The 26830-nt window shown below is 48.2% G+C and overlaps 11 protein-coding genes across 11 annotated transcripts; 4 read left to right on the top strand and 7 right to left on the bottom strand.

Annotated features, from left to right (window-relative positions):
- Positions 1-146: 146 nt before the first annotated feature.
- On the bottom strand, positions 147-1209 carry MGYG_04721 (phosphomannomutase; the record flags this gene model as incomplete). The annotated part of the gene is made up of 5 exons (XM_003172082.1): positions 147-396; positions 457-531; positions 594-910; positions 976-1038; positions 1105-1209. 5 exons carry the CDS (start codon positions 1207-1209, stop codon positions 147-149), a joined length of 810 nt encoding a protein of 269 aa, XP_003172130.1.
- Positions 1210-1866: 657 nt separating this feature from the next.
- On the bottom strand, positions 1867-3823 carry MGYG_04720 (hypothetical protein; the record flags this gene model as incomplete). The annotated part of the gene is made up of 3 exons (XM_003172081.1): positions 1867-2996; positions 3124-3451; positions 3530-3823. 3 exons carry the CDS (start codon positions 3821-3823, stop codon positions 1867-1869), a joined length of 1752 nt encoding a protein of 583 aa, XP_003172129.1.
- An 895-nt stretch (positions 3824-4718) lies between these two features.
- On the bottom strand, positions 4719-5085 carry MGYG_09057 (hypothetical protein; the record flags this gene model as incomplete). The annotated part of the gene is made up of 2 exons (XM_003172080.1): positions 4719-4785; positions 4868-5085. The coding sequence occupies 2 exons, from the start codon at positions 5083-5085 to the stop codon at positions 4719-4721; spliced, it is 285 nt and encodes a 94-aa protein (XP_003172128.1).
- Positions 5086-5615: 530 nt separating this feature from the next.
- On the bottom strand, positions 5616-6467 carry MGYG_04719 (hypothetical protein; the record flags this gene model as incomplete). Its single annotated transcript, XM_003172079.1, has 4 exons — positions 5616-6171; positions 6227-6287; positions 6372-6437; positions 6461-6467. 4 exons carry the CDS (start codon positions 6465-6467, stop codon positions 5616-5618), a joined length of 690 nt encoding a protein of 229 aa, XP_003172127.1.
- A 665-nt stretch (positions 6468-7132) lies between these two features.
- On the top strand, positions 7133-7717 carry MGYG_04718 (hypothetical protein; the record flags this gene model as incomplete). The annotated part of the gene is made up of 1 exon (XM_003172078.1): positions 7133-7717. The coding sequence occupies one exon, from the start codon at positions 7133-7135 to the stop codon at positions 7715-7717; it is 585 nt and encodes a 194-aa protein (XP_003172126.1).
- Positions 7718-8529: 812 nt separating this feature from the next.
- Positions 8530-9835, top strand: MGYG_04717 (hypothetical protein; the record flags this gene model as incomplete). Its single annotated transcript, XM_003172077.1, has 2 exons — positions 8530-9311; positions 9385-9835. The coding sequence occupies 2 exons, from the start codon at positions 8530-8532 to the stop codon at positions 9833-9835; spliced, it is 1233 nt and encodes a 410-aa protein (XP_003172125.1).
- A 2810-nt stretch (positions 9836-12645) lies between these two features.
- Positions 12646-13329, bottom strand: MGYG_04716 (hypothetical protein; the record flags this gene model as incomplete). Its single annotated transcript, XM_003172076.1, has 1 exon — positions 12646-13329. The coding sequence occupies one exon, from the start codon at positions 13327-13329 to the stop codon at positions 12646-12648; it is 684 nt and encodes a 227-aa protein (XP_003172124.1).
- Positions 13330-15261: 1932 nt separating this feature from the next.
- MGYG_04715 (oryzin) lies at positions 15262-16650 on the top strand (the record flags this gene model as incomplete). Its single annotated transcript, XM_003172075.1, has 4 exons — positions 15262-15576; positions 15639-16178; positions 16253-16358; positions 16412-16650. The coding sequence occupies 4 exons, from the start codon at positions 15262-15264 to the stop codon at positions 16648-16650; spliced, it is 1200 nt and encodes a 399-aa protein (XP_003172123.1).
- A 1112-nt stretch (positions 16651-17762) lies between these two features.
- On the bottom strand, positions 17763-20985 carry MGYG_04714 (Ca2+ transporting ATPase; the record flags this gene model as incomplete). The annotated part of the gene is made up of 4 exons (XM_003172074.1): positions 17763-18200; positions 18273-20588; positions 20639-20796; positions 20868-20985. The coding sequence occupies 4 exons, from the start codon at positions 20983-20985 to the stop codon at positions 17763-17765; spliced, it is 3030 nt and encodes a 1009-aa protein (XP_003172122.1).
- A 1195-nt stretch (positions 20986-22180) lies between these two features.
- Positions 22181-23272, top strand: MGYG_04713 (retinol dehydrogenase 12; the record flags this gene model as incomplete). The annotated part of the gene is made up of 2 exons (XM_003172073.1): positions 22181-23091; positions 23152-23272. The coding sequence occupies 2 exons, from the start codon at positions 22181-22183 to the stop codon at positions 23270-23272; spliced, it is 1032 nt and encodes a 343-aa protein (XP_003172121.1).
- Positions 23273-24734: 1462 nt separating this feature from the next.
- Positions 24735-26528, bottom strand: MGYG_04712 (14-3-3 family protein epsilon). Its single transcript, XM_003172072.1, has 8 exons — positions 26367-26528; positions 26196-26203; positions 26072-26118; positions 25936-25955; positions 25847-25858; positions 25447-25721; positions 25296-25383; positions 24735-25213 (listed from the first exon to the last, which is right to left on the bottom strand). Exons 1-8 carry the CDS (start codon positions 26376-26378, stop codon positions 24806-24808), a joined length of 870 nt encoding a protein of 289 aa, XP_003172120.1. The 5' UTR covers positions 26379-26528; the 3' UTR covers positions 24735-24805.
- Between the last annotated feature and the right edge of the window lie 302 nt (positions 26529-26830).

The following is a 26830-nucleotide window of genomic DNA, read 5'->3' as shown; positions in this document are numbered from 1 at the left end:
ACAGACTATTGAACTGGAAGACAGCCTATGAGTGGTCAATAATGGAACGTGCCGAAATAGTTTCATATCTGCAGTTTAGGTGGCCTGCCAACTAGCTGTCATTAACAGGAAAGCCAAGCTAACCATCATAGATGGCTCCGATGTATCTACAAGCCAAACAACTCCTTGAGCAACTTAATGGTATCTTGTGGTCCAGAAACTGAGTGACCAATGGTACGCTTATCGCTGAAGATTTCATAGTCGTTTCCACCTTCGAAACACTTGTCACCAAAGAAGTGAATGGTGGTATATTCAACTCCAGAGACGGACTTCTCAGCCTCGATGTGCTGAAGGCAGTAGGTCTTGTCCCAGCCAGTGGGGAAGACGTCGAAGGAGATTTGTCCTCCAATGGAGTAGCTATCAATATGCATTAGAGGTATCCTAGGAGAAAAATCGCTTATATGGGATAAAGCTTACGTGAGTCCGTAGTCTGGGAATTCTTTCTTCAAGGCCTCGACCAGTGTCTTACGGATGTTGTGCTGCTTGTCATACCTATTGCTAGTGTATCAGCTGCATGTCCATAATGGTAGCTAGTTAATCGGATGTGTGTATACTTCTCAAACTCGTGTCTCTCCTCTACACTAGCATTTCTTCCAATAGGGCTGATGTTGACCATTCCGTTTCTGAATTCCATGAAGGTACCTCTCTTCTTTGGAAGGGTCAACTTGGACAGGTATCCAAGGACAAAGTTGACTAGTTTCTGGTACTTCTCTTCTCCGAGCCATTGAATGAAGCTGTTGCTAGACATAGACTTGCCAAGTCTGAAGGCAGTAAGGCCATTCTCAGCAAAGCAGAAGTCGAACAAGGATGTGACGTTTGTAGCAGGGGTCGCTAGTTGTTCTTGTTGCTTGACGAGATCAGAGCCTCCAACCTGTGGGAGAACGGTTAATGGCGGGTATTCTTCTAGATGCTGTGGGTGTATGGTGCATCACTTACGAAGCCAATTGCACACTTGTGTCGGAGTTGAGAGAGGAGCTGTAGCATTTCGGGGGATACACCCTGCACAGTATACAGTTAGAGAAGCATTTCTAAAGCTTCACTGACGAAAGATTGGTCTGTAAATACCTGTCTAGCGGGAGTCAGAGTGCCATCGACATCGAACAGGCAGACTGTGCCCTTGATGGGGCGGTTCTCGAGCGAGGGGTAGACGCTAGCACCTTCGGTAGTCATTGTGATGGTGGTTGAAGATGGATAAACCTGGATATTACGATATAATTGATGCAATTAAACGGCTAAAGAAGTCAAGCTCGCTGAGTATGCTGTGGTAGATTCCGCAGAGTTGATAGTTGTCCACTTTAGCTGGATGGCGGGGCTCTAGGGCCCGTGTTTGGTGTACGCGGCTCTTATCGATAAGAGGTAGCCAGTGTCATGTGATGCTCTTCCTTGGAAGGTTCCGTCCAAATGTCGATATCAACAAACAATAAAGCAATTGGAGAAGAGGATGGATTTAACTCATGTACATTCGTATTTAAACTATATGAATCTATTAAGACAGTATAATGAATCAAAGACACTTTTCGGGCCATGCATGAAATAGCATGAAACCCTCGTCATAAGACCACTCCAGCCTTTTGAAAAACTCCAGGTGCGCCATGATATCTCCCAAGCTCGAATGCCATGCCAGAGGTGGTATGAAAAAGACAAGATAGAAAAGAAAGAGACACATATATCGTAAATATGCGGCATTAATATCGAAATAGTAGAGATGTTGTGCTTTCGGAAGGTAATCCGGGAGTAGAGAGAGGGTGATGCACTGAGTGTCATATACCCACGATGATTAAAATAAAAGGGGAAGGAAAGGGAAGAAGAGATGCTGTTAGGGTCTGTTTATACGGCAGCAGCCTCGATCTTCTTTCCCTTGACGCTCTTCCATTCCATGCCAATGGCACCAATTATGCTGAGGGCTGCGAGAGCAGTAGCGACGTACCAAGTCTTGGTTAGCGCGTCGTTGTACGCAACCTGGACACCATCGAGGAACTGAGGTGGAATCATGCTCTTCAACTGGGTGGCTCCAACTCTGAGGACGATCTGAGGATCAAGACCGGGGGCGGCATTAACGACACCCTTAACAAGGAGGTTGGTAAAGACGTTCTGGCCGACTGAGACGAAGAGGGCACCGCCAAGGGTCTGGCAGAACATCATGATGACGGTTCCAACGGCAACGTCCTCGAGTGGCAGAACAGCCTGAGCAGCAATGATGGAAAGCTGGAGGCCAGTGCCGACACCAGCACCAAAGAGAATCTGGTAGCCGATCCATTTGCCCTTGCTAGTTTCGGTGGTGAAGGTGGTAAGGAGACCAGCACCGATGGCGGTGAGGATGGAGGAGATATAGTACAAAGGAGCGTAGTAACCTATGACAGTGACAGTGATACCAGACAGAATTGAGAGAACAACAAGTGACAGAACCATGGGGATATTCATGATACCAGAGCTGGTAGCACTCGCCCCCTTGATAGCCTGGAACCAGATGGGGAGGTAGTAGACCATGATGAAGAAAGCACTTCCAATTGTGAAAAGGAAGAATGCGCCGGAGGCAATGCTACGCTTCTTCAAGATTCGCGGGGGAACAGTGGCCGAGTCGCCGCCTCTAATCTGGATATAAATAAAGCCGGAAATGAGGATCGCAAAGACAACGAAGAGGGCGATAATGCGGCCGTTGCCCCACGGGTACTTTGTGCCTCCCCACTGAAGAGCGAGCAGAAGACATATGATGCTTGGCATGAAGAAAGCGGTTCCGATAGGGTCGAGCTTCATGAGACGTTCTTTCCATGTGTGATTGTTGTCGAGCTTCTGCTTGGGGTGCTTGAGGAAGATGAGGATGGAGAGAATGGTAACGGCGCCGATGGGGAGGTTGATATAGAAGCACCATCTCCATGAGATGTGGTCGGTAAAAGCACCACCCATCAGAGGACCGGCAACGGAAGCAATGCCGTACATTCCTCCAATAGCTCCAGTGTCTATGAAAGGTTCCTCGTTAGCGATACTTCCTGCCTAATTACCAATGCATGCTCTGAAGAAAAAAAAAAGAAAAAGCAAAATCAAGCGACGGTCAATCCGGCAGCCACAAAACGAAATAAAACTTACATGCTGGTCGCTTCTCCAATGGGATGGAGTATGCAATGATAATCAGGGCGCCAGAGAAAATACCGGCAGAACCAATACCAGCAACAGCACGGCCGATGATAAGGGCAGTCGAGTTAGGCGCAGCACCGCAGACGGCAGAGCCAATTTCGAAGATGGTGATGGCAATCAAAAAGACCCATTTGACCGGGAAGAAAGTGTAGATTTTGCCAAAGATCAACTGGAAGGCACAGATGGTGAGCAGATACGAACTTCCGTACCAGCCAATATCTTCCAGAGCATGGAACTGATCCGTGATCTTGGGGATAGCAGTTGCAATAATGGTGTTGTCCTAGAATACCGTACAAGGTTAGATACTGGTCAGACGCATAATAGTAAAGTGTGTAATATGCATAGGGGGAAAAATTACCAAAGCGACGAGAAGAACAGACAGACACAAGCCAGTCACAATGACTGCAAGCTTTAATCCGGTAACATGGTTGGCGGTCTCGTAGTCTTCTGAAACGGCATTGCTCTTCTCCTTGCTAAGGCCCTCCGCGCCGCCAGCAGCTTTCTCGGTCGCGTTGCTGGCCTCCATCGTGTCGTCGCTTAGATCGTTCATCGAAGGGCCCTTGCTGGGCAGCACAGAAGCACCGCTGGATTCGGCGTCAGCCTCCTTGACGGGAAGCTCACTCGTCTTCTCGGTCTTGGAGAAAAGGCCCATTATTATGGATTATTTTCTCCTTTCGCTTTATGCAGCGCAAGATTCGCAGCTGTTGGGGAAGATATATGTATGCGGGTTGAGTATCGACGTCCCCTAGATACCCAAAGTCTTTTGTGCGATTCTTTGATAAAAAAGAATAGAATGTCTACAAAAAGGAAACAAAAAGGAACAAATGAGCGACAGGTGGGATCTGAGTCAGGTTTATATCTCACTCGTTTTTCTACACGTCCCTCCCGCCAGTAGCCCCGGGAACGGACGAAGCGAGCTGCGATCCTTGAAAATCTCGGCTGACGAAAAAAAAAAAAAAAAAAAAAAGGAGGATAAGAATAGACCCAAAGTTTAAGGCTTGGACTTTTGGACTTTAATGACAAATGGACCAATGGCAGGTTCGGATTGACCATGAAGGATGGAATAGAAACGGGGCCGTCGTTCCAGTCGTGTTCCCTCGGACCTTAAAGGGGGTCGATGGAGAGCAGTCTGAGGCTGGCCTGACGATCGAGAGCAGCGCAGATATCAGCAACTCCGCCCCGTAAAGAGCGCTGCAGCCTTTCTCTCACGTGCCTGATGAGGTCGAATGAGCGCATAAATATCGCCTGAAGTTCGTCTGTTCCGCTGACGATTACATCCGTATGGAGTATATGCTGCTGCCTGGGATGGGACAGCGTTGATGAAACCCTCTTCAGCCTCGTAATGTAGTTACGGAGTTATTATTGATGTACGGAGTACATATGTAACTTGAATCGTGCTCGCTCGGGTCTAGGTCGCAGCCGTTCCCGGTGACACAGAGCATCGCCATGTGCCTTTCTCGGTGAGCGTTCTTCCAATACGAGGGCTGGGAAAAAGCCATCTGCGTGATCGCCGCTCAAGCGACCTCCTATTTCTCCCTGGTGGTAGTTCAGCCAACAACGTCAGCATGGCTTTGCCTTTTCTGATCTCCCATCCCAGGCGCTCTGAGTTCGCGCCTGTAAGGTTAGCCTAGTGGCTCACCAAGCCCCCTGGTCGTCGGACGCGGGAGGTCTTTTGGCCGGTCCGGCGGACTCTCACGCCGATTTCCTCTTCTGGCATCTGCTGTGACTATCCCAGGCTGTCTGGTGCCTTTGCTGGCCGCTTGTGACTGTCCTCGCGATACCTGAGTGCTGGGCAAAGCGGGCATCTGCGCGTTTGTAGCCCAACAATCCTTCAGACCGCCCCCATATATGTTGGCATCCGGTCATTTTGTTGTGCTCCGTACTCCGTAGACTAGTGGTTGTTGGCCTTGTCATTGTTTTTCTTTGTGGTGTCGTTTTTTACGGAGAACTTCGTTTGATAAGTCGTAAAACTAGACCCGGAGTCGGAAAGTGCCAAGCTCCGGCCGGTTTTCGTGGCTGACAAAGTTTGGCGGAAGAACCCGGTGGGAAGGGATAAGGTCACGTGGGTCACGGAGTCCGCGAGTTCCTGCACGTGACCCCGGACTCCTCGCGACCCGGGACTCTCTATAGGTCACATGACCTGTTAAGTAAGCACCGATGGTCAGTGCGAGTTACACATATTAAACTTGGTGCTTATTCTTCACTATTTATAGATCTCCATGAACCTGCACCATGATCTACTCTATACATCGGACGGAGGCTGACACGCGGTGTTTCTGCTTATCATCAATGCTTCAACGATGAAGACTCTTGGACAAATGGCTTGGCTGTTATTGACGTCACAATTGTCGTGCAAGGGGAACTGACAAGATGAAAACACCACATATATGTCAATGCCTATCACTTATTAAGTATAAATATATATATAGTGGTTAATCTACAGCTTAGGACACAGTCGAGCGAAGCATCCTCGCAGCCAACTGGCCCAGAAGCTTCATTCGGTCCGATGCTGGCAGCTCTTGGTAAACAGAGTATACACTCCTTCCCTCTCTGTCTCTGATGGCACCAATTCGGTTGCCCACAACCATCCCGGCCACCATGCCCACGGTATTCGCAATTATAAAGCCTAATATCGCACCCCCAATCGCGCCCATTATGGACCAGAACCATGCACCGCTCACGTTCAGGTCATACCTCTCGCTCCCAGAGTCTTCAGCCCCGACGCCTCCACGGCCACCACCCATCATGCCATTCTCTCGGAGCATCTCTTCAAAGAAGTCGCTGAACTGTTCAGCCGAGTATTCGTCTGACTGAGGCGGTGGGGCATATGCATTCTTGAAGTACCCGGTCTTGGTATTGTATGCGGTGGTGTAGGCGCTACGCCGGTTCTTGTCGCTTAGGGTATAATATGCATCATTCACCTGCTGGAATTTTTTGGTTCTCTCAGCTCGCTCCGGAGAGTCTATCGGCACCCGGTCAGGATGGTACTTTAACGCTGCTCTGCTCGGGTCAGTGCATCCAAGTCTGCTACAGAGGCGATATATATAAAACGAACTTTTTATATGCTGCTCTGAGTTCCTGGTTGGTAGCGTCTGGGGGAATCTCCAGCAGTGCGACTGTCGGAAGCGCGGGTTAGCCATGTTTCCGGTCCAACAGCGAACATGCCAAAGAGATCGACCTGAAGAGGCGTTGTTACGTACAGTAGTCACAAGTCTCGTCTGCCGCCCAGTTAGCAATCCATCCCGCCTGTGCGCAGTATATAGAAACTATGGAGAGTCTGCGCACTTACCAGCCATCTTTCGCTATATTTCTATCCGTCGCCTAGTATCAAATGTCGCTTTCTGTTCCTTCCCGTGTATAGTCTTGCTTTGCGCCTTGCCCTGACATGCTCTCGTGCTCTCCCTCCTTATATATAAACACATCGTCACCCTATGACGTAGTTGAGTGTCCGGGCCGGGGTATAATCACGTGATGCGGGAGCTTCCTGTGATGACTAAGCTCTTCCCAGCCACCGCAAAAAGAAGAAAAGAAGAAGCGACTTCGAGTTCAGCTTCAAATTCTCCGTCTCCGTCTTCGTCTACTTCTCTGCTGCTTGCAACGGTTATGAGATAGACGGCCGCAAGACGGTGCAACAGGGCGCAATTGGTCTGCAGGAAAAGGCTCACTGCGCGTCAAGAGGAGCCGTTCGCTCTCTTTTTGTTGGTTTGTTTAGCTGCATCTAGGGTCTGTCTACCTGCTACACCGCCAGCTCCAGTTTCCCTGATACAGACAGGGACAGACCCCCCTTATCGGCCTATCCAGTCAAATTGATAATCCACACTCCATACGTCCCCTCGCTCCCTCGCTGATATACCCATATACTCCGTACCAACCATATACTGCGGAGTGCTAGCAACGACAGCAGTCAATTAATAATACTTTGTTTGGCTCCTCCAGCTGGACGGAGAGTTCTCGCCTAGTAATGAGCTTTCTGTATCCCTTTGCGCCATCAAACAGCCATCGACGCAGCAGCAGCCGCAGTAGCCGCCACGGCTATAGCTCCAGTCATCGATCCCACTCAAAAGAACGCCGTCATCATCACCGCTCCTCGTCGTCTGTTGTCGGCTCGAGTTACGGCAACGGCCACAACTACAGTCACAGCCATCACAACGGAAGCACCCGTCCTTCAGAGGGTTCTATCTTTGGTCTAGGATCACACGCAAACCGCTCAATGGCTTCATCCATCTTCTCGGCGGGGTCGTCGTCCCGCCGTGCGAAGCCTCGGGCTGGTTTCGTCCATCGTATGATGCGCAAGATCAAGAAGCTGTTCAGGGACATAGTGCATTATATGAAGAAGCATCCGATGAAGGTATTTTTCCTCGTTATCTTGCCATTGATAACCGGCGGGATACTGCAGAAGTTGCTGGCCTCAGTCGGAATCAGGATACCGGGCTTAGCGGCGTTATCCAAGGGTGGTGGCGGTGGCGGTAGCCGTGAACCTTTCAGCGGAGAGGGAATAGCCGGTGGTGTCAGCGGGTTGATGTCGCTGGCAAAGGCATTTGCCTAGATTCATCTCTCTTTCATGTCGTTTATGCCCTTTCTTTTTGGATATCTCGTGGTTTGGTTTTTGATACCTTGGTTTTTTTTTTTGTTATGCTACGTTTGGAATTTAATGACCAGAGATGACCAGAGGAATATGGATGCTAAGAACCCCAGCTAGATACCAGCCTGCTGTTGTTGATCCCTAATTGCTCCCATTTTGTATGGCCTACGTTCGTTTTGACGCGTTTTGGACAATAATAAATATATGCTCGACTATATACCACAGGCATGTTGTTGTTTCTTTTTTTTTTTTGGCTTTATAGTTATACAGCCAACTTCCGCTCGTTGAGCTACATTTCTATCCAAACGTCAATAATAGACCTTCGATACGCATTGCTCAGCTACAAAAGGATGTTACAGTACTCTGTACAGGGCGTCATGCTCTACAGGAACCGCAAGGCTGTGGAAATTAACCTCTAATCCTTCTGACCAACAAGAGTCATCCAGAACCGAACCCTATCTTGCTTTTTAAGATGGCCGCCAATAAAACCTGGGAGTTTGAAGTTGGATTTTACATAAAGAGGTCCAACGAATAGCTATCGAAAGGTAGCACTTTATTATATGCAGCTCACGACAGAGCCCTTCGAGGCTCTTCAGGATGAAATACAAACATGTACAATCGCAGTCTGCTGAGCTTAGCCGTCAATCAGGGGTTATAAAAAGGGTCTCTGCCACCTTCCGTGAAAAGAGTACCATTCCCTTCCCGCGAGGCTTTATTTACAACTTCTGCTGGTTGTTGGCTGCTGGCGGCTTCTCAGCCCTTTTACCTGTGCAGCCATGGAAGTTCACCCAATCCTTCTCTGCGGGGCGGTAGTTACCGGCTCTGCTCTTGCTGTGGGTTTCACAAGGCCGTCTTCCATCCTCCGCCTTGCTGTAGCGCCAGTTCTTGCACTCTGTTCGTTTAGATGCACCACCACAAGCATAGACTACATGGTACGAAGCCCCTGGGCCGCCTTGGTAGGAGCGTACTCTGTCACATTTTTCCTGCACTATCTCGATATTGCACTCCTCCGGGGCTGGTCCTTCGAATTCGGTGGACCATCAATCGACCCTGGTACCGGTCACAATATAGCCGAGTATACCAAAAAGGATCGAGCAGACAACAGCTGGGAACGCTTGAAGTTTGGCTTTGCTGCAACATTTTCATTCCGCCATATTGGAACCCCATATCAAGTCAAGAATGTACCACGATTCAGCAAAAAGAATCCAGAATATGTCCCGTCTCGATCTAGGTTCTTGTTATGGACGGGCTTTATATTTACTGCAAGCTATGTCTTTCTTGATTTGGTTACATTCAAAGTCGATATAGATACCAACCTAAAATACTTTACTCCCAAAAACATACCATTTTTTACACGGTTACCGAATATCTCAAGGGATGAGATCGTGATGCGCGTGATAAGTACTGCCATTTCTGGGATAACAATGACATGCATCCAGAGAGGCATCTACAGTCTTGTTGCATTTGTAAGCGTGTTTCTGGCAATCAGTGAGCCGCGAGAATGGCCTCCATTCTACGGACCTGTCTCGCAGGCCTTTTCATTGCGAAGAGCTTGGGCGTGAGTATCTGAAGTCTTTTCGCTACCTGTAGTCTCAAGATCCCAAATTATGCCAGCTAACTCCTTTCCATAGGATATCCTGGCATCAATTTAACGCAGCAAAGTTCGCTTCTGTGTCCAGTTTCATCGTCCAGCGTGTCCTGCGCATCTCTCGTGGAACTCAGGTGTACCGATACGCAAGGCTGGTTACTATATTCGCTATCTCAGCATTGTTGCATATACTAGGTGACGTGGCTGCTGGAATCTCTTTCTCTAGCTCTGGGGCGGTGCGATTCTTTGCCACTCAAGCGTTTGGAATTATAATTGAAGATATCATTGTCAGTATATACTGCAATTTCTTGGTCAAAGATAAATCCCACAAGTATCATCTTCTGGAGAAATGCGTTGGATTTCTATGGGTTGGTATATTCATGGCATGGTCCTCCCCATCATATATCTACCCCATGCTGTACCGTGTGAATTCTGGGCAAAATGACTCCATAATTCCATTTAGTATCATGAGAAATCTCATGGCCGTTGAGTGAAATTGACGATTTCGATGATTCGATGGCGGACTTTCCCTTGCCCTCGAGATATACTTACCCATCACCACGGTCACATATATAACTGGACGACAAAAGTCCCTCCTTCTAGGCGTCGTCGAGAGATGTGGTCCTTAAATATCCGCCGCCTTAGGATTACGAAAGATTCACCGTTATACTCAAGTACAAGATTCCAATACTCTGCTCAAATCGAACGCCATGTTCCTTGACAGCATCCTCAGCACTCCATTCGGCACAAACGGAAGGGCGCGGAGGGCATAAATGGCGAAATGTCTCAAGAAGATGCATAATTTTGCTTCTAATCTGTAATGGAAGAATTGCTTCCATGTGTGGCAACGGAGTATGCCCCAACCAGACTGGTTCGCCGTCTTCGCCATATCCGGGGTGATTATTATAGCACACCTTTTTAAAATATAATACATATTACTAGAATTTTTCGAGTCGAATGGCGATAGATACGTGGCTCTCAGTGATAGAACGATTCCTGCTGTCACCAGGACCAGCTGTGAGGCCTGAGATAAGCCTGATGATGCAATTCTCGGCCTGCAGCATGTCACGGTAGCTGCTTACAAGAGTGAAGACATAATGGCTGCCCGCTCAAGGGAAGTTATCGGCTGGTATGTCACTCTACTCACAGGAAAAAAGACATCCCCTCTCGATCAGGCAGGAGACTCCTTTTTGTCTTGACAGCTGAAGAATATTCCCTGCCAGCCCTACTGTTGTCAACAGTGCATATGTCGATCTCACAGTAGAAACCGACGTTATCCCTAGTCATATGGTATCTGTATTATACGTTATATTTGGTGACTTATAAACTTAGCAGTGTCGATCTCTGTGGGTATCTACCTGTTGATTCTTCTCGTCCGTCAACCCCATGCCTTGCCATTCAGAAGTACAGCGCCCGTACGCCCTTATGTTGGATGTTTACGAAGTCAACAGGTAGTGTAGCAACCTTGGGAGCATAGCCTATTCATCGTACGATAGATGAGCCAATAGCTTACTTTCCCGTGGAAAGATTAGTTATATTCACTTACTTAATATACCGGGAACTATACCTCATGGATGTGCTGCAGTTCTCTGCACCATTATAGAGTCATGGGGTAGCCTAGCATCGACAGGAGTACATGCAGTTATGGTGGTGGATGTATTCCGGGGTGAAAAGAGTCCAAGAGGAATTCTTTCCTTGAGCCTAACTTTCTGCCCTTGCCTGTTATCGCTAACTAGTTAATCAATACATATAGTATTCTCGTGGGGCATTTTCTGGAAGGAAAACATATTATTATCAATTTGAAAATATGGAGTACATCCCCGACGGCTTGGAAGCTTCATAAAGTACTTGTGGGCGCAGTATACCTTTTATTTCTCCATACGAGGTTGTTCTGTCCGAGGACCAGCACAGCCAGCAGCAAGCGGGAAGAACGAGCAGGGGCTGAAAGTCAGTTTTTATAACTCTCGGCTTAGTCAATATGCATAATGCAGCCAATCCATGTATTGGCATGGCACACCCGCAACCCAGGAACGACCTTTGATACATGGGCTACCTAGCCAATATATCCGATTGCAGGTTAATTTCAAATGCCCAAGGATAAATATGACCGATACTTCGGGGAATTGCTTCATTTCATCTCCCCTGCTCCCTGACATCACGGACAATGTCCTCCATGTCACTTGAAGATCGCCAGTGAGACATGTTACTTATGCATGTCGGTCCAAGTGGTGAATTGGGGTAGTAAAGAGAAGCCAGAGCTGGATGCATGACTCTCTAGAAGGGCTTAGTTCGCTAACATTAGCGTTACTACTATCTTAGCTTATGTGCGAACGGGTCACACGTCGATCTGGTGCGAGATAGAACTAAAGTAAGCCTCCAAGGTCGATACGTGGTGATGGTGCCTGCTTTGCCTTCCAAGGCTCTTGACGTTTGATTTCTGTCGAAAACAGCACGAGCCGATAGTTTCGCACCGTAAAGCCCTTTCTAATTATCAACTTCCGAGATGTTTTGACCTATTTGGGACCAGTGCCAGGGGGATTGGAGATTAACCAGCTGTATCGCCGTTGCTATTGCATAAGATACTTGCTGGTGAGTGCAGAGCATTGCTCCAATCATATCAACCGTGAACCGTTATATACTTTTCCCCTCTTATTTTACCGGTTTGAGAGAAAGGGAGCGTCAGGGCCAATTGACGTCCTTTGTGGCGGCTGATAATATGCCGACATTCTTGCCGCCTGGGCCGAGCGACTGGGCAGCCAAAGTAGGTTCATTCATTTGAACAGGAAATTGTTGGTCCCCGATCCAGTTCCTTTGGGTATGAAAACACAGCCGAAGGCCTAGAATGTGTTTCTATTTTCCGTCATTTTTCAAGTGGATGTTCGGCTGTGTTTCACTACCAGCCCTGTCAGGAGGGCCGTTTCAAACAGCTGAAACGAGGTTTTATGCACGTGGAAATGAAGGGTATGTACGATGTAAAACCGGCTGGTGAGAGAATAACGCCACAATTGATCTCTCAAGAAATCGGAGATTGTATCATCCTTCGGTAGGTACGGAGTACAAGATTACTAGTTCCGTATACTCCGAGCGGAGTATTATCTGTTGAGCTATGCCAGAAGCGAAGTCAGAGGGGAAGAAGAACCTTGCGATATATAGACAAATATGCCAAAAAAATTCTATGACCGAAAAAAGAAAAGGGATGAAACGCTGCGCAGTAGAAAAACAATGGAGAGAAGAGCAAGGAAAAAGAACATTCCTAAGTGGAGGGCAATATAAATGAGTTGGGGGGAAAAAAGCACCATCGAAATCACTCTTGCAGGACATCAACCATATTGCGGACAGAATCCTTTAATTCCTTTGGTTGAAAGCTGCGCAAAGCAGTTCTTATTTGGTCGATAATCTGGGGTGGAAGCCACTTGTAGGCCCTTGAGTGGATGCTTAGTCCCGAGGGGGAAAACATAGATTTGTCCGCATATATGACCATCCACATAGGCTGCTCGTCACCTTCCCGTATAGGTTTACTGCCCTGAAGTGGAAGATTGCCATAACCCAAAATCTCCCACCGGTTGGTTATGAACTTGGCGAAGCCGGTGCCTCGCCAAGTGAATATACCAGGCAGGGAGTTTGGGGTTGGTCTTTCGGTCCCCACGGTGGTATCAACAACATCACAGCCCTCCCCCGAGAGAGATTGGTAAGTTGTTACCGAGTCAAGGACAGTGTCTTTTGTAAATTCAACGACGTTACAACCGGCATCTTTGGCTTGGCCGGGCTCTTTTAGGGAATATGTAATTGATACATTTTTCTTGTCCTTTAGGAACTCAACCGAACTGCTCACGACATACCATGTCCCGATTAGCGGGATCGTGCTTGATATCTCCGGGGAACTAGCCGGGGAAGAAGTAGCAGAAGCAGTAGAAGCAGTAGTCGCAGTAGCCGCAAGAGCAGATGGGGAGAGCCTGGATGGAAGCCGAAGGTGGATTTCGTCGGGCATGGTTCTTTTTCATTAGCGCGGCCCAGTCGACATAAGTACGGAGTAAGTATCAGCTAATTAATTTTAGCTGGTGGCAAGAAGTCACTCCTGACGTTGCAATGGGAAGTCTTGGTACTTCCCCAGCTCCTGTCTTTCTGAACAAAGAACACCAGGACCCCCTGTTTTCCCGTTTGGCCCTCAGATAACAAAAGCGAGTCAGGCCATCGGCTGTCTTGTTGGTAGATGTTGGTACTCCGTAGATGAGAAGATATGTTTGCTTGCCCTGTCACAAACAGCAACAAGGCTTGTTTGTTGTTGTGCATGTTTGATGTTTGATGTTTGATGATGTTTCGGTGTGGCAGAAATAAGAAAGTAACGTGACCTTCTGGAGCCACATTTCTCCGGTTTCCGGGCCCGAAGAGGAAAGGTGCAGTATCAGCCCTAACTAAGTATATGTACACTTACACGCAGGTCGCCGGTCGCGAAGATCAACTCGATCAGCAGCAGTGGAAGTCCGGTTGGTGTCTTCCAGTTGATCTTTGAGGACGATCTCGAAGCTGGGAGCAACGGGTTCTTCGGCTCGCGCCTAATCTCGACGATCCACGATGATCCGGCTCATTTTATTTTCACACCTCTATCGAAACATATCAACAGTAGTACTGAGTAGAAAGATGGCGGAAACGTGAGACCAGCAATGGAAGATACTTCCCCACGCAGGAAAACCGCTAAAAGGCGCTGTCCGTGGCCAATTTCACAGGGCTTCCCCTCATTGCTGCCAGCCCAGTCTCTATTAGGACATTCTCCGTCCATACATGGCCCATGACGGGGGACAGCCATGCAACTGATATCACCACCTCTGAGGGGCGCTTTAATTTTCCATTTTCTGCTCTGGTTCTTTTTGAGGCCGTTTGAACCTTCCGGTATACGAGCTCCTTAAAAGTCGAGAATATAGTTCATGCACCGGAGTAACCGCAGTTTGCGGTCAGTCGAGATGGAAGGGCCCCCATTGGCGCAAAGCCGTATTTGCGCCCTGGGGTTAACATCGATTGCCTCATCCTGAACACCAAAATCGCAAACCAGGGCGCATATTCCCCTATCACCCTTGACGATAGCCCTTGGTGCCCTAATTTCAGATAACGAATGATGATAGGACAGATATCGAAATATTAGTCATGTGTTTCGGTTTATTCCCCATAGCCAAGAGTACGGGGTTGCTCCTGAAACTCTCAATTCTTCGGCCACTCACTCTTATCAGCCATATTCCCGGTGTACCCCTGGAAAACCTTGGACGGGTAGCCTTTTGATAGAGAGCTCAACATCACGACATCTTCACACCCAACAGGTACTTGGCGCATACTATGCGTTCAACTACATGCGGCCTGCGCTGTCAAAACCCCGTGGGGTCGTTACTGACGGTAATTCTTAATCAATGGCTCGGTACTTTGCGGGGACTGGACAAGTCATCCGACTCATGGATGAAACTCTTAGTAGTGCTTGGTATCCCTGCCATATCTCTTGCTATCGCCCCAACAGCAAAATGATACCCAGATACATCAAATTTCTTTTCGGTTCTTTCTTTTTATAGGAGACCGAGGTATTACAGAGTCAGCTTTGGCCAACTCTTGACCTCTGTACTATGCCGCATCTTGCCGTGTTATAGACATCTCTTTCTGTTTCGACCTGTGGAACTATCTTTCAAGGGGTATCCTGACAACCTGCGGACATCTACTTCCATTCTACTCCGTCTGGTATCTGTGACCTTGGTAGGAGATGAGGGCGGAAACAAGCCCCCTCCGAAATTGTGGCTATTCTTCTATCTAAATGGAATTACACAGAGCGAAATATAAAATGGGCCTTGTGCCCTCCAGCTTGATACCCTTTGCTTCCTCTCTCCATCAGCAATCACTGACAATCCTCCTCTCCTTTACATTCCTTTAATCAACATCCATCAAAATGGTCTGCCTCAAGACTCTGTCCGTGTTTCTTGCAGCATTCGCTGTCGCCGATGCTCGCGCAGTCTTCAAGACTCAGAGCAACAAGAATGGCGAAATGATCGCCGACAACTACATTGTTGTCATGAAGGATGGTGTTTCCCATGATGACTTCAAGGCTCACGTCTCCTCCGTCGCCAGCATCCACACCACCAACAAGGCTAAGCGAGGCACCAACACCGCTGGTATGAAGCGTGAGTTCGACATCATGAACTGGAGAGGTTACCACGGTCACTTCGACCGCGACACCCTCGAGGAGATCCTCAATGACTCCAAGGTATGTGTTCTTCCCGGCCAAACCTTCTAGATCTGAATAAGTTTTTTTAACAACGCCAATAGGTCTCCTACGTCGAGCAGGACCAGGTTGTTAGAATCTCTGGCCTTACCACCCAGCGCAGCGCACCCAGCTGGGGTCTTGGACGTGTTTCCCACCGCCGTGCTGGAAGCCGTGACTACGTCTTCGATGACTCTGCCGGCCGTGGTGTCACCATCTACGGTGTTGACACTGGTATTGATATTCGCCACCAGGATTTCGGTGGACGTGCCCGTTGGGGTACTAACACTGCTGACCGTGATAACGCTGATCGCCACGGTCACGGAACCCACACTGCCTCTACTTTTGCCGGTACTGCCTTTGGTATTGCTAAGAACGCCAACATTGTTGCCGTTAAGGTCCTTGGCTCCGATGGATCCGGTAGCACCAGCGGTATCATTGCCGGTATCAACTACTGTGTCCAGGATGCTCAACAGCGCGGTATCCTTGGAAAGGCTGCTATGAACTTGTCTCTTGGTGGTGGCTTCAGCCAGGCCAACAACGATGCTGTCACCCGTGCTCAGAACGCTGGTATCTTCGTCGCCGTCGCCGCTGGTAACGACAACGTGAGTTTGACCCATATGCTCTCAGTCTAGTATCGTGCTTTGTTCGATTTACTAATAATCAACCCCTTTTGCAGAGAGATGCCCGTGCCTACTCTCCTGCCTCTGCTCCAGCAGTCTGCACTGTCGCCTCTTCCACCATCCAAGACAGCAAGTCCTCTTTCTCCAACTGGGGCTCAATCGGTATGTTTCTGTTTCTTAGCGATTTGTACAGCTGAAGACTAACAGCAATTCAGTTGATATCTACGCTCCTGGTTCCGACATCATTGCCGCTCGCCCAGGTGGTGGCAGCCAGAGCATGTCCGGCACTTCTATGGCCTCTCCCCACGTTGCTGGTATGGGAGCCTACCTGATCGGAATGGGAGCTGACCCCCGCCGCGTCTGCGACCAGCTCAAGCAGCTCTCCACTCCTGCCATCAGCAACCCTGGCTCTGGCACCACCAACCGCCTCCTCTACAACGGAAGCGGCCAGTAAATGGTCGGCCCCCTTCCATCCCCTCATTTTCTGAACTAGAAGTTCAACCATTTCCCTTCCTAGTACATTTTTACACCTGACCTGATTGCATCAACTGGTTGAGTGCCAAACTTTTTGAACATATCAAACCCTGCACATATTATTTATTTCTTCATGATGTACCCCATTAGTACATAGTTATCACTTTTTTAGCTTTTTATTAGCTTATTGCGATTTGAGCATCACTTCTTCGCTTGCTATCTCGTGCTCCCGCTCTCTTTTTATCTACTCCATAACTTGAATCTACTTGGGTCCAGGGGTATAAGAAGGGCTTCACTTAAAATAGCTCCGCTTCTTCTACAAGGTTCCTTGCACTAGTTAGTTGCTAGTTAGTTAACTAGCGGGTCACACTTTCGTTTCCACCAAAGGCTCGTTTAGTAGCTCCCTGTCAAACCGGCTAAACCAGAAGAGTGAGCCCACAGCAGTGGTTAGCAGCATGCAGTTGCAGCTTTGACTCTTCTTGGCCTCGGCCCAAGTATCAAAAACGCTACTCCAGATGCACCGGTGTCCCTGGCCTCGTATTATTCTAAGTATGCATAGACGCCGATCACACTTGCATCATCGATCCTCCACGGTTAGCTGAGGGACTGTGATAAGTGGAAAGTGGGAATGGTTCGACCGGCTATATTTCCCAACATAGCTCGGTCGGGGGAACGTGGTAAAAGTGTACTTAAATATATGTTCGTTGATATAGTAACTATATAACCTCGTAAAAAAATAGCTTACACTTCGTGAGAACTCGTAGGAATCTAGAATGAAAACACATGCCCCTCTCCGCCTGTATGACTGAAAATATAATCTACTTTCTAAGGTAAAGGGAAATAGAATCAAAGCCAAAACCAAGCCAGATAAAAGCTTGTGAAAATCAATGTTTTGTGTGCCCGCTGTAATTCCAGCCTGTCCCACGCTACTCTCTCTGTTCCTCTTGGGAGATGGTAGTATTCGGTTGACTAGGCGGGGGCTTCTGTGATATCGGGGCTGGCCAACAATGCTTGCAAGAATGGAGATTCTTCGATCATGGTACGTACATCACGGTACAAAAGGAGATTTCAAAACAACTCTGGGTTTGATGTTCATGACGCCTTTGACTTTGTGTTGGATCCGTTTTGAGACGCTGGTTCGCGGTTAGGAGTAACGCGCGTAACGTAAAGAGCTCTCTCAATATATTTCAAAAGTTCGTCGATAACGACAACTGGTGCACTGATGGCCAGAACAGCCTTCCACTCCAACCAATTAAGTGGCAGGATGTTGAACAAGTTTTGAAGGAAGGGGATATATAGAATAGCGAAGTGGAGAGACATAGAGAGCATGATCGCGTAGACGAGCATCATGTTGTTCCACAGTGGGAAAGTAAAGAGGGATTCGCTGGAAGAGAGCGCGTTCATGGCGTTCAGCATCTCAATCACAACAAGGATGGAGAGAGAGATGGTAGAGGCGGACTTTGCCATGTCATTACTGAACATGTCACACCCGATCTCGGAGAATTCCCTGGAACATTTATGGAAGTGTGACTAGAAAGTGGGATCAGCATTAGGTCGAGCTAAGGTATGACAGTGTGTACGAGAAGAATAAGTTAAACTTACCAGCTGCCAGAAGGAGATTTGAGGGCCCTCTGGGTTGAACATGAAGTACCAGGCATAACCGAAGACAGTTGCAGCACCAACATAGATACCGATGACCATGTAGCGGAAGAAAAGCCAGCCTCCGACGAGAGGTTCATCCCTCTTGCGTGGCGGACGTCTCATAACATCGTGGTCTGCTGGATTGAACGACAAGGCGGTTGCAGGAAGTCCATCAGTTACCAGGTTGACCCACAATAATTGGACAGGAACCAAAGCTTCTGGCATGCCTAGAGCCGCGGTAAGGAAGATGGATACAACTTCTCCGATATTCGAAGAAATAAGGTAGCGGATGAACTGCTGGGTATTGCTGTAGATCGATCTTCCCTCTTCAATAGCAACTTCGATGGTAGCAAAGTTATCATCAGCAAGAACCATGTCGGCTGCAAGTTTAGCGACATCTGTTCCAGAGCCCATGGCAACGCCGATATCCGATTTCTTTAGTGCAGGGGCATCGTTGACGCCGTCTCCAGTCATAGCTACAACATGTCCGATTGATTGCAGGAGATCAACGAGCTTCGACTTGTGAGTTGGCTCAGTACGGGAGAAGAGCATGCCATTCTTCGCTGCTTCGAGTTTCCCTTGCTCACTAAGTTCATCGAATTCTCTGCCAGTGAAGCTCTTGCCACGGAGGTCTTCGTCTTTACCAAAAATCCCAATTTGACGGCAGATAGACTCAGCAGTATGCTGATTATCTCCTGTAATGACAACAACTCGAATACCAGCTTCACGGCACTTTTCAATAGATGGGCGGACTTCTGGTCGTGGGGGGTCAAGCATGGCAACGAGGCCGATCAACGTCATGTTCTGTTCCAGTTTCTCGTATTCCTCTGATGTCTGAGCGGCGTGTAGCAGGGGTGTTTCAGGGACATTGACGATGTTAGCGATGGCAATGATACGGAGCCCCTGGTCGCCGTAGTCTGCAACCTCTTGTTGGATCAGCGAAATATGTTTCTTTGTGAGAGCAACCTTATCTCCGTTTGGTCCAGTAATCGCATGAGAGCATCGTTCCAGTATCGTTTCGGGAGCGCCCTTGACGAGAAGTCTCTGGCTTCTTCCCTTCCCGGCCAAGACGGACATGCTCTTCCGGTCACGGCAGAATTCATAGGTAGCCTGGACCGGAGATCGAGTTTCATAATGTTTGCTGGCGGCATGTACACGTTCGGCGGGCGGTAGATTTCTGATCTTGGCATTGATGGCGGCGCTGTCGGTCCCAATCTTCTCTGCCAATGTTCTGAGAGCACCTTCGGTCGGCTCGCCGATATTGCTGAAGGAACCAGACTTTGCATCGTAGGCAAGCTCAGCTTCGTTGCAAAGGGCCGCAACTTCGGTCATCTGTTGGATGGTGGCAGACGACACAGCCAAGTCCTTGAGTACATTTCCATTCTGCTTGAGGTTTCCGTCGGGAGCAAAGGTAGTGCCTTCGACTTCGATCTCCTCAAGACCGTTACCAGCCTCATTCAGATAAACAATGCGAGAGACACTCATTTGGTTTGTAGTCAAAGTTCCGGTTTTATCAGAGCAGATAACACTGCAACTTCCAAGGGTCTCAACGGAGGGAAGAGATCGAACGACAGCATTCTTAGCAGCCATTTTCCTAGTTCCGAGGGCAAGACAAGTAGTGATGACAACGGCAAGACCTTCTGGAATAGCAGCCACACCCAAAGAGACGGCTATTTTGAGGTAATAAATGGCACCCTTGGTCCAGCTTCCATGGCTCGGGTCGCCGAAATGTTCAATGTTGATCAACCAGACAAGGATACAGATGACGGTGATGACTTTGGCCAATGAGTCTCCGAAGTTGTTAAGCTTCTGCTTCAAAGGGGTAGGCTCCGAGATCTGGGCAGTGATACTCTCATGAATATCACCAATTGCAGTGTTCGCGCCAGTAAGAACCACAATAGCGGTAGCATGACCAGTGACAACAGTGGTGCCGGAGAAGATCAAGTTGATCTGGTCTTGCTTCACTGCCTGGGGGTCCTTGATCGTGTTTGTAGTCTTGGAAACACTTTGACTCTCACCGGTTAGAATAGCCTGGTCGACACGGAAGCTGTTGCTCTGGATGGTGAGCAATCTACAGTCAGCCGGGACGCGGTCACCGACAGCCACTGAGATCACATCGCCAGGAACAAGCTCTTCAGCCTTGATGCGATGGATGGCTCCATCACGGATGACCTTGGCTTCGTTTGCTGAGTACTCCTGAAGAGCCGCAATAGCCTTTTCGGCGCTGCTTTCCTGGGATACACCGACAATTGCATTGAGGACAAGAATGGTAAGGATCTATAGTGCATTAGTATATGCATGCAATAGCAGGGTGGTATAGCACTTACAACTATAGGGTCCACAAAGGCAGTCCAGCCCTCTTCTTCTTCGAACAATGCTAATACAAAGGATACCACAGCTGATCCTAACAGTATAATAACAAGCTGGTCCTTGAACTGCTCCAGAACGAGCTGCCACAACGGCGTTGGAGGTTCTTCTTCGAGAGCTACATACAACCAATGGGTTAGCACGAGGTTACAGCAAGCCGCATCCTTCACTCACGGGACAGTTACACACCATTGGAACCGTATCTCTCTCTATGTTTCGCTACCTGGCTTTCCTGTAGTCCCTGATCCTCTGTCACTCTGAAGTGCGCCAACACCTCATGCGGAGTGGAAAGGAACGAACGTTCCATGGTCGTCTATCTTTCTTCAAGCTCTGCGCTAGGAGCAAGAAGAGAGAGACGGAGGTCGCAGAGTAAAAGACTTAAAAGCTCCAATTTGTACCCGTGGCCTCAAGGGATTTTTACGCTGACAAATCGAAGCCGGTCAATGACGACGAGAACCTGAAAAAAGGTAAAATCAGCCACTCAATTTGGCTTGTACGATTCTCCCATAGACGGCAATAGTATTTGTCCCGAGCCCGGAGGTATAGGAGGAGGATTTGCGCTTTGCGACAGTACGCAGAGCGAGGAGGATATTGGTGAGAGATAGAGAGATCTTCCCCGCAAAAAAAAAAAAACAACTGAGATCGCGATAGGGTGGGGAGGGTGTTTCGAGCAGACGAGCGAGTATAAAAGAGCCGCTCTGTCACCAATCCAGTCGCAGTGAAGCCGAGAAAGAGAACGCCAGCCGAAGACTTTGCTGTGACCAGGAGGAAAAGTGAAGATGCAGATGCTTCGCCTTCGCGGTTTCAAAGGAAAAGCCGCGCGCGGAAGCTCGAATCAACGGGCCAGGTGGTCTTTTCGGGCATCGGCTGTACGTAAGTCCGGACTTTTCTTAGCCGAAAGAAGGATAGCGTGAGGCTTATCACTAATTAGTCATGTGATTCTCCACGTGGCACTCAGGTGATTTTAAGCCTCAATGACTTAGGTAAGCAATTCTAGGACATCGTCTCTCTCTCTTTCTTTTTTCGACTTCGCAACATCAAAGTCAAGCAAGAGGAGTGAATTTTGAATATCTCGAAAGAAGTCTAGTGAGCGGTTATATTGGCCATTTAGCTTTATGGGCGTCTTTGTAGAGCACTGCCTTGTTGTACTCAATGTATATTAACATCACTCAGCAACCAATTTACATTCAACGGTGGCCTTCAACATTCCTCTAGACTAGATTCCCAACAGCCAGACATCGGCTTACTCATGTTAATAGTAGCGAGTAATGAATATACCCACAGCGTCCCCCGAAACCGGAGGAAGGGAGAATTATGAAGAGAAGTTACACGAATGAGCATGTGGACGCCTGAATACCCGGCCCCCTGACCAAACGTTGGTTTTCACCACGCCAGCCTACACTTCTCCCACCATCATCTCTACCAAAATCAAGCCTCAACCTTTAAATAACCTGCTGATATGCTATTCTTTATCGAATGAAAAAGAATAGAAATACCTCACTATGACGGAATTTGATGCTGCTGTTTTCCAGAGGCGAACCTCTCTCGCTTTTTATCAACGTCAACTATTCACCACGCCACCCGTGACCTCTCGTAATGAGGTAGACCTAGCAGGAAAAACAGCCATCATCACTGGGTCAAACACCGGTCTTGGATTCGAATGTGCACGACAGCTGCTAGATCTCGGTCTAAGCAAGCTCATTGTCGCCGTTCGCAACATTACAAAGGGCGAGGAAGCAAGGGGAAAGCTACTTTCTGGAAGAAAAGCCGAGAATTACTCCATCGAGGTCTGGGAGTTGGATCTCTTATGCTATGGCTCCATTGTTTCCTTTGTGGAGCGAACCAGGACACTTGAACGACTAGACTACTTTGTCAACAATGCTGGCTTTACAAGGCTGTCGTTTGCGATAAACGAGAAGACCGGGCATGAGGAGGTTATACAGGTCAATTACTTCTCACTCGCATTGCTCACTATCCTTATACTGCCGGTACTAAGGGAGAAGAATTCAGCTCGACAACCTGGACGTCTAGTTAATGTGTCCTCTGATACCCCTTCCTGGGCCAAGTTTAAAAAGAGAGATTCAGTCCCTTTATTACCCGCCTTTGACAAGGAGGATAATTTCGATCCACATGATCGTTACGCAACGTCTAAGCTACTTGCTCAGCTTTTTCTTGCACGGCTTGCCAAACAAGTGCCTCCCTCGGTTGCTACCATCAACACTCCTAACCCTGGCCTTTGCAAAACAAGCTTGACTAGGAATTACAAGACCAGCTTGCAGAGGGTTTTATTTGGCATATTTAAGCTTGTCTTTGCTCGCACTGCTGCTGTTGGCGCTCGCTCTATTACTAATGCCATCGTTAAGCATGGTTCGGAGTCACATGGACAATACCTGGAAGATGGGGAAGTACAGCCGTGAGTCTTGATATCTTCACCAACCTCAAAGTGATAACTTCCTAACTGGCTTTTCACTAGTATGGCACCTTTCGTATACACGGACGAAGGTAAGAAGGTGGCAGAGTTGTTATGGGAGGAAACCATGGCTGAACTATCTTTTGCAAATGTTTCTGACATTCTGGAAGATCTAAGTCTGTAATTTATAGGATACATAATATGGCAGCCTTTATAGTACCTCGTTGGCAACCCGTTATCTATTTTCAAATCACACCCAACACCCGCATTTAACCCACCCATACAACTCCTGCCTGAGTTGCTACAATGTAACAAAAGAGTGAACAATTTAAGTTTCCGGCAACGAGGCTGGCGGCACCAAGGTTTCGTTAGGGCTGATGCAGAGCCATAGCCTTAACTCTATCTAGTATCAGACGCTCTCTCTACAAGACACACGCTATATTCAGTCACAATGCATATCTAGGAAATATATTAGCTGTGTGTTGCTATACCCAGCAAGCCAGTAGTAAATATAATCTCCTTCATTTTTATGTTTGTTACCTACCTAGGTAGGTAAGTTGTATATTTTCAAACTCGACCAGAGGAGATATCTGTGGATTCATGAGAATAACTCAGTAATATTAATAAAGCAAATGGTTAGGGATAGTCATTCCTCAAGAGTCAAGGCATTGGGTATTCTGTCTTGTCTACTATGTGGGGTTGACTTGTTATAGCCTATTCGCTTCCTGCAGGATTGAAACCCCGGCCTTATAGTTTCCAAGCTTTGAATGCAGATCAAGGTTATATTAATCAGTGACTTGATTCCAAGATGACTCTTTATAAGGTTAAGGTAATATAGTAAATCTTACAACCAAGGGAGGAGTATAAATCAGCCTGCTGTTAATATTAGAACTGCATCTATGAAACAGTATATCATTTAGTGGCATTTTTAGGAGGTTCACAAACAATGTCTACAAGTATGCCCACCATACTCTTTACAAAGCATACAGTGAATGGAAATGGTGCTTTGTTTATATATCAAAGTTGTCACTGTGAAAACTACTAGATTAACTACTTATGCACCCATAATATCTACTCCAGCGGCATAGATAACTAGTATCAGCGAATACAGTCTGCCAACGCAGAAAAACAGCAACTTAATCAAGCACAAGGTGTTAATAAGTCATTGTTACTGATATTTTATGTGCTGCATAGCTGACTCAGCAGGGCCGCAAAGCTCTGAAGGCAACAAGCAGGACAAGACTGGATAGCGGTGCCAGTGGTATGGGGAATGTGTGTGTAGTTGGGGTGTGTGGTATGGGGGGGAATGAAGGCAGTGGGTAGTTTGGGGGGAGGGGGAATGTAAAGAAACAACAGGGGATTCCGATCTGTCCAGACATAAAGTCTTTCTCCAAGTGCTTTAAAAACTCCGCCGATCCAGCAGAAGATAAGACAACCCTTGAGATAAAAGGAAAGGAAAGGCAAAGGAAAAGAAAGGGGGAATTTGGCATGGAAGTCGGAAGTCGGGAATATTGTAATAAGTAGAAAAAAAAGAGACAGGATAGAACACAGAGCGAGGCTAGATGGGGAGCGATGGAAAGGCGAGAAGGGGCTTCTTTTTTTTAGAAAATTTTTTCATTGGTTGATTTCTTTTTTGTAATCTCTTAAATCTCTGCCCTTTGCCAGTTCGGTCGCCAGTAAAGCCTAGGGGTTCTGACTGTTGAAAAAAAATCCCCGTTTAGGATTCAGCAGCAGGCTCTTCCTTCTTAACTTCAGAAGCTGAGGCGGGTTCCTCAGACTTAGCAGGAGCATCACCTGCGGGGGTCTCCTCAGCCTTCTTCTCCTCAGTAGCACCCTCAGCAGGGGCTTGAGGAGGCATGCTTGGCTCAGGCTCACCGCTCTCGGATGAGGTCCAGAGAGTCAAGTTGTCACGCAGAAGCTGCATGATCAAGGTGCTGTCGCGGTAGGACTCTTCAGAGAGAGACTCAAGCTCGGCGATGGCATCATCGAAAGCCTGCTTGGCAAGGTGGCAGGCACGGTCTGGCGAGTTGAGAATTTCGTAGTAGAAGACGGAGAAGTTGAGGGCGAGACCGAGGCGGATTGGGTGGGTGGAGGTTAGCTCAGTTTGGGCGACGTCGGTGGCGTTCTAGGCACGTTAGATCGAGGCCAACAATAGAGAGAAAGAAGGAAAAGGGGGACCCTTTTATCACTCAGATAGAAGCACTGACCTTGTAAGCATCGTGAGCAGCGGTGACAGCGTTCTTGCGCTTGTTGCCAGAGGCGAACTCGGCGAGGTAACGGTGGTAGTCACCCTTCCTGTAATAGAGTATGCGTATGAGTATGCAATTTCATCTTCTTTCGGGAGTAAGAAAGACGTACATCTTGTGGTAGAAGACCTTGGACTCGCCGGACTCGGCCTTGGGGATGAGAGATTGGTCCAAGACATCGAGGACATCCTGGCAGACGCGCTCGAGCTCCTGCTCGATCTTCTGGCGATACTCGCTGATGGCCTGGACATGCTTCTCAGAGCCCTTGGACTCTTCCTTTTGTTCGATGGAGGAGATGATGCGCCACGAGGCACGACGGGTTCCGACAACGTTCTTGTAGGCGACGGAGAGGAGGTTGCGCTCATCAACTGAGAGCTCACCACCGAGCTAGAGATGTGGCAAGGGTGGGTTAGTCTTATCGTCAGGGACTCCCCAGATACAGATAGATAGAATAGATAGGTATGTCACGTCGAGTGTGCATCCCAGACGTGAGTGGGACAAGTCAAACATACGCTGGCAACTTCCTAGAGAGACCATTAGTATCTGTCATGGCCTGTAATCTGGCGTTTTTCTGGGTGCGTGATGCGTGGTGTTGGCTTACCTTCATGTACGTAACCATCTCTGTATACGGCCAAAAGCAGGAGCCAAACAGTCAGCAAGCCATCCAACGACGCGGGCAGAGCGAGTGAAGACGAGAAAGCGTCGCTCTCGTGCCCCCTAGCAGGTCTCTATCTTACCATCGTAGCGCTCGGCCTGCTCACAGAGCCTCGCGAGGAAAGTTTTGCTGGTCATCCCGTCAGTCAGGCCATCCCCAGGGGAGGAAGAAAAGGGGAGAGGGTCCGCGAGAAATGCATCCTTTACCTCTCACGCTGCAAACCAAATCAAAAGACATCAGTATCAAAAAGTCATCAAGCAGTGAGTAAAACAGCAGACACGACAGATCCAGAGCATCCCTGCATGTCCTGCACCGTCTCTGTTGGACGCGAGGGACGGGCTTGTGTGTGTGTGCAGGAGGGGTAAAAAATAACGTACCTCAGATGTCATATTGAACGGCGGAATCGAAGTAGTCCGAGGGACACAGGGGGGAAAGCGAGCAGGAGAACACGAGTGGTATAATCAGCAGAAACAAGAAGAGAAGTTCAGTCTCGTTGCAAGAGAGAGTCGAGTCGTGTGAGCGTGGATGGGTTGTTGTTGTTGCTGTCGAGGTTGTTGTTGGTTGTTGGTTGGAAGTTGACGTTGTTGAAGAAGACGAAGACGACGAAGCACGAAGAATGTGTGGGAAAAAAGATGACGATGGGTCTGGCTAGGCAAGGCAAGGCACGAAGAGGGTCCCTTTAGCAGCACTCAGCACTTTCAGGGGAGAAGAAGGCGAAGAGGGAGAGACACAGTAGAGAAGAGGATGAAGATGTCCTATTTATCTAGTTGTCTGTCTGTCTTCTGCTTCTGCTTCTGCTTCTTCTTCTTCGTCTCTTCTCCTTATTTATCTGGTCGGCGTC

Source organism: Nannizzia gypsea, genomic scaffold, assembly GCF_000150975.2.
Source record: "Nannizzia gypsea CBS 118893 supercont1.4 genomic scaffold, whole genome shotgun sequence".
Lineage (NCBI taxonomy): Eukaryota > Fungi > Ascomycota > Eurotiomycetes > Onygenales > Arthrodermataceae > Nannizzia > Nannizzia gypsea.
The sequence above is the reverse complement of the archived record's forward strand: the minus strand, read 5'-3'. Positions and strand labels throughout refer to the sequence as shown.